At 34.3% G+C, this 12434-nt stretch overlaps 1 protein-coding gene across 1 annotated transcript; it reads right to left on the bottom strand.

Annotated features, from left to right (window-relative positions):
* Positions 1 to 9064: 9064 nt before the first annotated feature.
* Positions 9065 to 11832, bottom strand: LOC107951278 (scarecrow-like protein 8). The gene has a single exon (XM_016886272.2). It carries the CDS (start codon positions 11222 to 11224, stop codon positions 9377 to 9379), a length of 1848 nt encoding a protein of 615 aa, XP_016741761.1. The 5' UTR covers positions 11225 to 11832; the 3' UTR covers positions 9065 to 9376.
* Between the last annotated feature and the right edge of the window lie 602 nt (positions 11833 to 12434).

The raw sequence follows: 12434 nt of genomic DNA, 5'->3' as shown, positions 1-12434 counted from the left end.
TTAACGGTAATTGAACAAAATGACAATTAAGAATAAATATTCTTTACCGCGAATCGATGATTTCTTTGATCAGTTGAAAGGAGCAACTGTATTTTTGAAAGATTGATTTACAATCGGGCTACTATCAGTTACGTGTTAAAGGACCAGACATTCCAAAAACAACATTTGGAACCTGATACAGCCATTATGAGTTTCTAGTTATGCTATTTGGTTTGACGAATGCCCCTACTACATTTATGGATTTAATGAACATAATTTTCTGCCACATTTGGATCAGTTCGTGGTAGTGTTTTGATGACATTTTGATTTATTCGAAGAACGAAGCCGAGCATGATTAGGATTTGAGAGTGGTATTGCAAACTCTGCATGAAAAGTAGCTTTACACAAAATTCAGCAAATGTGAATTTTGGTTATTTGAAGTTGGATTTTTGGGGCATGTGATATTTGTGAATGGTATTCATGTTGATCCAAACAAAATTTTAACAATTGTAAATTAGAAACCACTGCGAAATATTACCAAGATATGTAGTTTCCTGGGTTTAGTAGGTTATTATCGACACTTTGTGAAAGGATTTTCAATCATTGCTATGCCAATGACAAAATTATTACAGAAGGATGTTCGATTTATTTGGACCAAAAAAATGCCAACAAAGTTTCGAGCAGTTGAAACAGATGTTGACCGACGCTCTAGTGTTGACTTAACCAGAATCCTGGAAAGAGTTTACAGTTTACAGCGATGCCTTGTTAAATGGACTGGGTTGTGTACTCATGCAAGAAGGCAAACTAGTATCTTACGCCTCTTGCCAATTGAAAAATCATGAAAGAAACTATCTGACACATGATTTGGGGTTAGTTGCGATAGTGTTTGCCCTAAAAATTTGACAATATTATCTTTATGGTGAATAATATCATTTTTCCTCGGATCACAAAAGTTTAAAACATTTGATGACTCAGAAAGAATTAAGTCTTTGTCAGTGCAGGTGGCTGGAATTGTTGAAAGACTATAACTTAATTATAGACTATCATTCGGGTAAAGTGAATGTTGTTGCTGACGCTTTAAGCCGGAAATCTTTATTTTCTTTGAGAGCGTTGAATACTAGGTTGACTTTAGTATACAATGGTTCAATTCTAGCTGAATTACATGTTTGGCTGACATTTATTCAATGAATTTCTGAGTTGCAGAAAAATAATACTGAGTTGAAATTAAAACGTGAATTGCTTGAAAATGGTCAGACTATAGAATTCAGTATTGGTGATTATAGAAATTTATACTTCAAGGGTCGGTTGTGTATTCTGAACGATATAGCATTGAAACAAGATATTTTGAGTGAAGCTCACAAAAGCATCTATTTTGTTCATCTGGGCAAAACAAAAATGTATAATGATTTGAAGCAAATGTAGTGGTGGTCAGGTATGGAACGTAAAATATCTTATTTTGTGACTAAATGTTTGGTACGTCAACAGGTGAAAGCCGAACATTTGGTTCCGTCAGATGTTTTACAACTTGTAATGATTCCAGAATGGAAATGGGAACATGCCACAATGGATTTCATTTTGGGATTACCCCTAACTCCGAAAAAGAAAGATGTTGTTTGGGTTGTTATTGATAGATTGAAAAATTAGCACACTTTATTCCTGTAAAAAAATATTATTCGTTAGAAAGACTAACTCAGTTGTATATTTTCAATACCATCAAATTACATTGTGTGCCATTGTCGATTATTTCTAAATGGGATCCACGTTTCACCTCTAGATTTTGGAATAAATTACACAAAGCTCTGGGCACCAAATTGACTTTTAGCATGACATTTCAACTTTAGACAAACAGTCAGTCTGAATGAGTAATTTAGATTCTTGAAGATATGTTAAGATGTTGTGTTATTGAGTTTAAAGGCAGTTGGGAGAAATGTTTACCGTTAGCTGAATTCGCTTACAACAACAGTTATCAAACGAGTATCAAAATGGCTCCATATGAAGCTTTATACGGAAGAAAATATAGAACTCCTCTATATTGGTTCGAGTTGAATGAAAGAAAAATAGTTGGTACTGATTTAATTCGAGAAACTGAAGAAAAAGTCAGAGTTATCCGTGATTATTTAAAAGCTACTTCTGCTCAATAGAAATCATATGCTGATCTGAAATAAAAGGAAATCGAATTTCAAGTCAAGGATAAAGTATTCTTACAAGTTTCGCCTTGGAGGAAAATGATACGATTCGGCAAAAAGTGAAAGCTTAGTCTGAGGTTTATTAGGCCGTACAAAATTCTAAAAAGAATTGGATTTGTAGCATACCGGTTGGCTTTATCACCAGAGTTAGAGAAAATTTATAATGTTTTCCATGTTTTAATGCTCCATCGTTACCGGTCAGATCCGTCACACGTGCTATCTACAGATGAAATTAATTTGCAGCCTGATGTAACTTATAGTGAGGAACTAGTTAAAATTATAGCTTAGGAGGTGAAAGAATTACGGAATAAATGTGTTCCATTGGTTAAAGTATTATCGCGTCGACATGAAATTGAGGAAGTTACGTGGGAAACAAAAGAATCAATGAAATCTCAATACCCAAATTTTATTCTCTTGTAAGGTTTTCGAGAACGAATTTTTTTTAGAAGGGGAGAGTTGTAACATCCCATTTTTTAATGGAGTTGGGAATAGTAGTTTCAAGACCACAATTATGGCTAGTAAGTCAATGTTTTATTTATTATTTAATATTTATAAGGAATTTATGATGTAGTATTCGAGTTTGATTATGAAATTTTAATGTTTAGTTAGGTAATTAAGTAAAAAGGACTAAATAATAAATGTTGAAAAAGTTAGTGGTTTTTAGTTAAAAGTAGTATATAGCTTAAAATACTTGAATTTTTGGTTTTATATGGTAATTAGACCATTATTAATTGTAATGGACGATCATGGTTGTTAATTTATGAAATTTTGGGTAATTTTTAAAGGTATAAAGGTAATTAAGTTAATAGTAAAATTAAACAAAGGAAAGAACTATCAGCTTTCTCTTCCTATTGCCGAAATTGAAGGAGAAAAAAAATTGCCATTGAAGGAGCTTGGTTTGACTAGGTTGTCCTCAATGCGTGGTAGGTCTTTAACTTCCGATTTATGTGATTTTTACGTTTTTGAGATCGTTGCATCTAGGTCCTGCTAACCCAAATGTTAATTTATTACATTATTAAATGTTTTGACTTATGTCATTGTTGAATTTATGAGATTTTTGAAGTGTTTATAATGGTTTGTGAGCTTGATATTTGAACAATATTAATTTGTGAAGTAGTTATTGGTGATTTTGATGATTAGGGATTTAAATGTTACATTAGTAAAAGTTCATGGGATTATGGTGAAATTGAAATTTTCATGGGCTGTTATTGAGATCATAAGAAATTCAGTTGGTTGGGTTTTTGGCTTAAGCATGTTAATTGATTTAAATTTTTAAGTATGGGTTAAATAGAACAAAGTTGAATTGTTGAGAGTAAATGTGTAAAATTTAATTATAAGTGGAATGGTGTTGAATTATTTAATTGAATTAATTTATTTCGTTTAGATCAAGAAACGAGTGGATCGGTTATACGTCATAGAAAAGAGAAAATCGTCGAGTAGTCGTCTAGATATCACAATTCGGTAAGTTTCTACAATTATTTTGCTTATAATTTGTTCTTAAATATTGTTACTGAAGTTTACATATATTTTCGAAATTGCTAAATCAAATGGATCTATGTTAATTATATTAAATTTCTAGAATAATTTTGATGGATCAAGTAAAAGATTATTACATGAGATTTCTGTTTGAATTTCTAATCTAGACTGAGTTCTTGCATGTGTTGCAAACTTGAATGTACATGTGACTCGAATTTAGCCTAGACTGGTAGTCCGTTGTCGTTTTACATGTATACCTAGCCCTGGCCAGGCTAGTTTGTCTATGTTGTCATTGGTTTAGCCCGAACAGGTAACCTAACAGATTTAATATGTATCTGATTAGCTCTTACGAGCATTATCTGTTTCTAGACTAATGTATTTGAATACTTTTACAAAGATCCATCGGAAGAACAAAATTTCATTGATGTGAATTCTAATTATCTATACATCAAACTTATTTGTTATGTGCAAATACCATTTAAATGTGTTTGGTAAGTTATATGTTAAATTGTGGAAATTTACTAAATAATTCACATGCTTACTTTGTTATTATTTTCTGTAGATTTTGAACTTTTGGACTGTGTTGATCGGATCGTCGGAGCTCACACATATCATCGACTATCATCAGTAGATTTTGAAGTCTTGGTTGGTGGTTATATGTGGCATGTGTATAGGATGTTTATTTTGTGAATGTTTGGACATAATTTGAACTTAGGTTGTTAATGCTTGTTTATGTATAGCTATGTTTATGAATTATAACTTTTGGTTGTTTTAGGAATGTGTGATCAAGTCAAGTTGAAATGGTATTTATGCTATTATATAGTTTCAATTTATGATGAAGATGTTTTTTTTTTATGTTTGAATGGGTGAATGTTATTAATCTATTGAGATTGGATGCATGTTTAATTAATTGATAGTTGAAATGTGGTGTCAATAAGAGCACGTTGGTTAGTCTTATAGGTTGATAGAATTAGTATGTTTTAAGTGTAGTTGAAGTGTGTTTTGGTCATGTGAATGTTTGTGGAATTAGTGTGTCTTGGTGTGCAAGATTTGGTTTTTAAATTGCTTGTTTCAAGGGCAACTTATGCTACACACGGCCTACGACACGGGCTTTCACACGGCCGTGTATAGTGTGCTATTATTGTTTTAAATGCAGGTTTCACATGGTATGAGACACGGCTTGTGACATGACTGTGTGTCTCAAGTCAATATGTAACACGGTCTGGCACATGGCCTATGACACGGTTGTATGACCCAACATCGAATGTACACATGGTTTAGCACACGGCCTGCAACACAACCGTGTGGCCTTGTTTCAAATACCCACATGGGTGGACACATAAGCTGGGACACAGCCGTGTGTCCAGACTTCAAATGTCTACACGGTCTGGGCTGTGTCACACGGCTGTGTGACCCCTGTTTCCCAAATTTTCATGTTTTTTCCAAAATTTTCTGTTTTGTTTCAAGTTGATCCTTGATTGTTCCCAAGTTACTTTTAGGGCCCCAAAGGCTCGGTTTAAGGCCATAAAGTGTATTTTTACTATGAACATATTTAGTTGTTTGGTGTTATTAAGTTGTATAATTGTTTTTCTGTTAAAGTTAAATGTTCTTATTTGTACTGTAATGCTCTGTAACCCTAATTCGGTGATGGAGACGGGTTAAGGGTGTGTGAAATGGCTTGTGATTGAAGGTATTTTTGGTATACATGGCTTATGACACGACCATGTGCCCTCACACAGTTGTATGACACAACCATGTGCCCTATTTAATTTTTGGTGATTTTAAATTCACACGATATCAAAGAGTTATACGGCCGTATGACCCAAAGTTACACGGGCACAAGGAGTTACACGGTTTGGCCACATGGCCATGTCTTTGCACCACACAAGCTGAACCCTATCACACGGCTTAGCCACATATGTGACCCCTATTTTCAGTTTTTACCCTATTTTCATATTTTGATTCAATTTCATCATTGGTAGTTTCTTAATCAATTTTAATGCTTTGTAGGTTCGACTTAAGTCCCGTTTTAATTTGAATGACATGTTTATGGAATGAAATTATTAATGATTGATTTAAAAGTAAATTTTTTATTTGAAATAATCTATGATTGTTCTGTTAATTATTGTAACTTTTTGTAACCATAATCCAATGACGGAGACAAGTAAGAGGTGCTATATTTTGGTCTTAAGCTCTCTCCCTTTTTAAAACGTTTTGGAGATAATTTGTTAGACAAAGTTTTTTCTTTTTCAATTAACTCAAGTTGTTTTTTATGATCATCATGAACTTTTGAAAGTAAATTATGCAAGTCTTGGTTCTTTTTCTCAAAATCATTTGTAATAGCTTGCATATCATGAATTTTACTTTTAAGTTCATAATTGGTTTTGGAGAGTGAACTATTTTCATCTTTTAATTTTGAATTGTTTTTCTTATATTTTGAAATCATAATTTCAAACTCCAAACCCAACTCGTTATAAGCATCTTGTAACTCATCAAATGAATAAAAAGTTGAACTAGACAAGTTAGAAGATACCTTAGTGTCATCAATGGCCATAAGGAAAAGGTTGGTTATTTCTTGATCTTCATCATCGGATGAATCCTCATCAGTCCAAGTAGCAACATAAGCATTGAGCTTTTGTTTGTTTGGTCCCTTTTTCTTCCATTAGGGACAATTGAACTTGATATGTCTTTACTTCTTGCATTCACAACATATTATGGGATCATTCTCTTTGGTAGATTCAAGCTTAAGTTCTTCTTTCTTTTGAATTTTTCTATCTCTATTTGACCTCATAAACTTCTTGAATCTTCTAGCAAACATTGTCATTTTTTTTATCTTCATCCACCTCTTCACTTTGATTCATTGTCTTCATTAGTGGTGGATTTGAGAGCAACAACAACCTTTTACTTCTAATTTTGGTTTATTCTAATTTTGGTTTTTCAACCCCTTCATTGAGCCTCATTTCATGTGTAAGCAAAAAATCGATGAGCTCATCCAAAGTCAATATTTCTAAATTCTTTCTTCTTCAATTACAGTCACATTGGCTTCCCATGATTTAGGAAAGCTTCGAAGCATCTTCCTTATCACCTCTTCATTTGGATATATCTTCCCCTAGTACTTCAATCCATTGATGATGATAGTAAATCAATAAGACATCACCTTGATAACTTCCTCGGGCTTCATTTTGAAGGTTTCATAATTTAGAGTAAGAATTCCAATCTTAGACTTCTTTATTGGTACCTTTATGTGTGACTTTGAGCTTATCTCATATCTCATTGGCATTAGAACAAGATGAAAATATACTATATTTTTTTTGGGCCAAGTGCACAAAATAAGGTGTGCATAGCCTTGGCATTCAACTAAATACTTCTTCTATCTTCTTCATTCCACTATTTCTTGCTATTTGGAATATAAAGCTCTCCTTCTTGCTTGAGAGGTATGGAGGGATTGTCTATCATGATGTCTCATACGGTAAGATCATTCACTTGTATGGACAACATCATTCTTGTCTTCTAATAAGAATAGTTAGCATAATAAAAATAAGGAGGCTTGGAGATAGATTGAGATTCTCCAAGAAAAATTGAATCGAATGTAAACATCATCTCTTGTGGATTGATTAGCTGAAAGTTGAGCTACCTTAAGGATCTTCTCTTGGTTGTAAAACCGTCAAATAGATACTAGCTCTGATACTAATTATTAGCTCAAATAATCAAACCAAAATTGCCAAGAGGGGGTGAATTGGCTTTTAAAAATTTTGTGAATGCCAGAGAGAAATGATAGAAAATTGAACACAATAATTTAGAATGGTTTGGCCCCAATTTCCTACTCCACTACCTTAACTTTCCACTACTAAGAATTTTCCCAAATTCACTAATTTGACAACCTTTGAGGACAAGGTTTAACCTTACAAACTCCCTTAAGGTTTCTACCTAAACCTTAAGACACAAACCCTCTCAAATAGATACAAATAAGCAAACAAAGAAATAGTCCTTACAATATCAAAGTGTTTGCAAATTAAGCTCAAGTACAAAGAAAAACACTTGAGCTAATAGAATAACAATGAAGGTCACAAGTGTATGAAAGAAAAGTATGGAAATATTTGGCACAAAGGTTGTTTGATTAATCTTTTTGATTGAATATTTTTTCTTCTTGTTGTAGGACCTTTGGAAGTTGGTATTTATACCCTCTAATTCATTTCCAACTGTTGTGGTTGTTGAGAAAATAAATAAAGCCGTTGGGGATGAAAATACTAGATCATTAAATTCACCTGCAATAAAAAGTATAGATACTGATAGCATTTAATGTCTGATTCAGTGAACGTTAAAGTTAGTTTTCAACGACACCAAAGACCATTTATCGACACCTGGTAAAAGGTACTGATATTTTTTAACGGGTATCGATGCTTTTTATAAATGTTTGCAAAATAATCAAGTCAGAATGCAAAAGTTGTATCAATAAAATTCAATATGTATCAGTATATTTTGAAAAGTATCGATAATTTTTTACTTTTGTTCAATTTTTGTTTCAAGACAGTAAGCAATTTTGGTATCAATAAAAAATATGGTATCGATAAAAATCATATGGGTACCGATACTTTTTGGAAAATAGCGATACTTCTTGTAAGGAACAATTTTTCAATCGATTTAAAATTGTTTCAATCAAGTTCAAGAGTTTAAAATGATTTTTGAACTTTGTCCAAAAATTGTATTTGTTCAAAACATTTTCTAAGATGTTTAGAAGTCTTGAAAGGATTTTTATGTTTTGAACTTAATAATTTCTTTATTCAAAAACATTTTTGTTTATTATATCAAAACAATTTATCAAATAAAGCTAGTTTGACACTATATTTCTCTCAAGTTTAAGATTTAATCTATATACTTTAATTTTGACATAATTTGATACCTCAACTTTTACGATGTCATTAGTTAGTCTAAATACTTTATTCTAACTAAAATGATTATGTGAATTTTTAAGAATTGTTAACACCGTTAAATTTCTTTATTAAATTTTGTTTCATTACAATGTTATTTTTTTTGTTACATGGATACCAATTTTATTTTATTTCTTCAAAATGTCAACCCAACAAAAAAGAGTTCTACCAATGTTAACAAATAAATTTAAATTATTAAATTTTAAAAATAGGGACACTAAATTTCTGAAAATAAAAATATGGAGATTAAGTTCCAAATATATGAACGGTGCAAAACCTTTAAATTTTTAGTAAAAAATAAATAATTTTCATTGTGTAAAATTGTTTTTATTCTAAAAAATCAAATGATAACTATAACTTCAAAAATCATTAAAAATAAATCATGCACAGCTTCTTCTTCTTCTTTTTTTGACTTTTTTTTTTATTATCGTAACAGATATCAATGTCAATTATATATAATACAAATTTTCTTTTCTAAAATCAAATCAAAACATGTGCACGTGAAGCCTCTGCCATTGCTCAGATAATGTGATTTGTACGACAATTTCAATATCTAATCCTAAAAAACCAGTATTTTAAATATCTAAATATAAATACTTAAAACTACGAAATAAAATAAAGAATCATAAAATAGATCTTCATAGTGGAGCCCCCCTGTGAAAGGCAAACTCCACTCTATGGCCCATCATGCAGGCGGAGAATATTTCCAGGAATCCAAACACAAGTTTTTATTATTTGGGTTTGCTGGAATTTTGTTCGCTTTTTCTTCTAGCAATTAATAACAATATTAGAGAGAAAAAGGTGAAGTTAACGCCAGGCTGATGCGACGGTGAGAGTTCGGCCCATCCAACCAAAGCTAATCCCTCCGTTTTCTTCTTTAACGGTGAATCCCGGGTTGCCACAATTGAGTCTGGTACGTATCGACTCTGCAACGCTTTCACTCAGCGGCTTTAACTCGAACCCCGCCATGCTCATCCGGGCCCGCCACTTCCCAAAAACCTCGCATCTTTCAACGCGGTCCCTCCCTTCACACGCAACGGAGTTGGCAATTTTGCGCAACAGACCTTCCTCCACCTTCACTCGTTCTGAGTTCTCCCTCCCAAAGGTCGACTCAATCGACTCAAACAAAGCTCCGTAATATCCAACTGCTTCTCCCACCCTTGAGGCAAACGGCGCCGTATTGGTGTTAATCTCTTGTTCCACTAACGTTACCACGCACGGCGCCAATCTTTTCACGCGACGGAGAAGCTCGTCTCTCGGATTTTCCACTGATACGCTCTCGTCCGGCATTCGATAAAGCTTGAACGCGAAATTGACAGCCAAAGGCTCGTCGAGTTCGCAGCCGAGTGACTCTCGACTCAGATCGCTGAGTTTAAGACTCGGTACCACAGTAAATTTTAAACGAACTCCGAGCCGCTCAGCAACTAGACTCAGCTTAGAGCCAACCGTCTTCAACCTCTCATCCCCACCATTATCAGCAATACAAGTGATCTTTATCATGGCAGGGTTCCCTCTCCCACGCTCAGAGAGCGCGTGGAGAAGAGTTGTATACTGCCCTCCTTGCCCAATATCAAAATCTATAACATGTAACTTATTACAGCTTGGTTGGTCCAAAGTGGCATCGAGGATAGCCTGATTAGCAGCCATGAACCCGAGCTTAAAACAAGGAGACAGATCATAGAGCAACTGAGTCGCTGCAGCGTGTTCCTTGCTGAACAACTCAGTCACCGGTGGCGAGCTTTCTACGGAGTTGAGCCGCGATTTTAGAGCCAACAACATGCACTCCGTCAACCTCTGCTCTGAATTCCCTTTAGCATTAGCAAGTTGAGCTAATCGGGCCAGGATCTCGTTTAGGACGTCAGTTTTGCCCTCGGAAATAGCTGATGCAACCTCCATTATTGTCTGCTTTGGACAAAGAGAAACTGGAGAAGCCACCGATGACGTGGACGAAGAGGATGAAGTAGTTGAAGAAGTAGGCGATGTGGCAATCGGCTTGTTAGGGCTGCTCGAACTGATCAAGGTTTGTATAGTTTCTGACCATTCGCTGTTGCTATTGGTAATCACCGAAACGGCATCTCCTTCCTCCTCGTTGTCGTCGTCTAGTAGCTGTTTCTCCAGCTCTTGAAGCTGATTCATCATCTTCTTTTCCGGGTCTTGCGCCTGGACCACCCGTGCTTGCACCAAGTTCAAGTACTGAGCGCTTGAGAAACCAGGGTTCACGGCCTGGATTGTGGCTCCGGAGCTGATACCTAGAGGAAGTTGCTGCGGCCTCAGCTGCTGTAAAACCGGCACCCCGTATCGCTGCGACATGGAAGAAGAAGGCGAGAAATTACAGGTAACGTCCGGTAACATGTTGCACGAGAAATCTATAGGCGATAAGGGAGAAAACGGATAAGCGTGCTGGTAATTTTTGGGCTTAACTGGACGGGGATAAAGATTATTGAGGCCGTGGTTATTGAAGTCAGCTCGTGTTCGCTTGCCGACGAAACTGGGTGCGGCTCTGTTCACGATCTGAGACGTTGGGTCCATGAAGATTCCATGTGTCCCGTACGGTGCGGTGGGTTGGTTGTTGCTCATGGAGCCACTGTTAGAGACGGATCCGCCTGCTATTCTACCGTAAAACTCTGTGCCACCCCCGGAGAACCCCGATGTCATTTCCCTCCCCTCTCTTTTCTCTCTTCAGAGAGCGGATTCATAGAAGAAAAATAAATGAATGAAATAAGAATAACGTGAATTAGCTTTTGAAGAAACTCATGATTGAAGACTCGAAAGATAGAGCTTCGATTATGGCGTAAAAACGATTCTCCTGAATCCAACGGAGGTGTGGATTAATGGAGAAGATATATATATAAAAGAAAGAAGGGGTTTCCAAAATCCAACCAGCTCTTACCCGTCCGGTTTTGGTGGTTTCTGGTTTTATATTTAAATTAATGTGTTAAATACTTTTTTTATTTTGATGAACCAAAGCAATCAGATCACAGCCGTTAATCGCTTTTCTGATTTGGCGGTTCTTGATATTTTTTTATAACAGTGTTCGGTGATTGCTTTTAATGAAGACCACGGATATTAGCTTCAGTGCGAGCTGTTTGAAAACAAATACCACGCGTTTTTTCTCGAGATTTAACTCACGTAGCAATGGGAATTGAGGTACGGAGAATGCGAGGGTAAACCTCCCAGGTGCTTACCCAACTTTTACAATGTTTTCATTTTTGGTCACATAAAAAAAACTTGTAATTTTGTCACTCAACTTTTAAGGTAATTTCATTTTAGCCACCTAAATGTTAAATCCTTAATGGCACCTCACTGTACACACCAAATCATGTCACATCATATTTATACTTTCATTTTGTAACCCAACTTCTAAATCACTTTTATTTTGGTCGCCCAAAAAAATATTTTTAAAGTCTTTATCCAAGTAAAAAAAATAAGTATCAAAATGAAAAAATGATAGAAACTAAAATAATGCATTAAAAATTTGGCAAATTGTACTTGTTTATCCCATTCTTGAAAATTCTAATTTTTTTCACTCTTGATAATATCAACCGGTTTATTATCATAATATTGAAATTAATTAATTAATTAATTAAACTCCATCTAAATTTTAAAATTTTATTTTATGCTTCTAAATTATCTTTAACAAAATCAACTCGAATAACTCATATTAAATAACGAAAAGAATAATAAAAATAAATTTAAGTTTCATAGACAATTATTAAATATGAATTTTTTAGTTGATTTTGTTAAGGATAATTTGAAAACATAAAATAAAATTTAAAATTTTAGGAGGAGATTAAATTAATTAATTTGATAAATTTCAATATTACAGTAACAAATTGGGTGACACTATCAAGGATAAAAATTTTCA

The sequence above is a fragment of the Gossypium hirsutum genome, chromosome D09 (assembly GCF_007990345.1).
Source record: "Gossypium hirsutum isolate 1008001.06 chromosome D09, Gossypium_hirsutum_v2.1, whole genome shotgun sequence".
Classification (NCBI taxonomy): Eukaryota; Viridiplantae; Streptophyta; class Magnoliopsida; order Malvales; family Malvaceae; genus Gossypium; species Gossypium hirsutum.
This window is presented reverse-complemented; position numbering and strand designations above follow the sequence as displayed.

Bases quoted from the DNA above. Each gene is read 5' to 3' on its own strand.
- LOC107951278 (XM_016886272.2), bottom strand. From the start codon at position 11,224: ATGACATCGGGGTTCTCCGGGGGTGGCACAGAGTTTTACGGTAGAATA.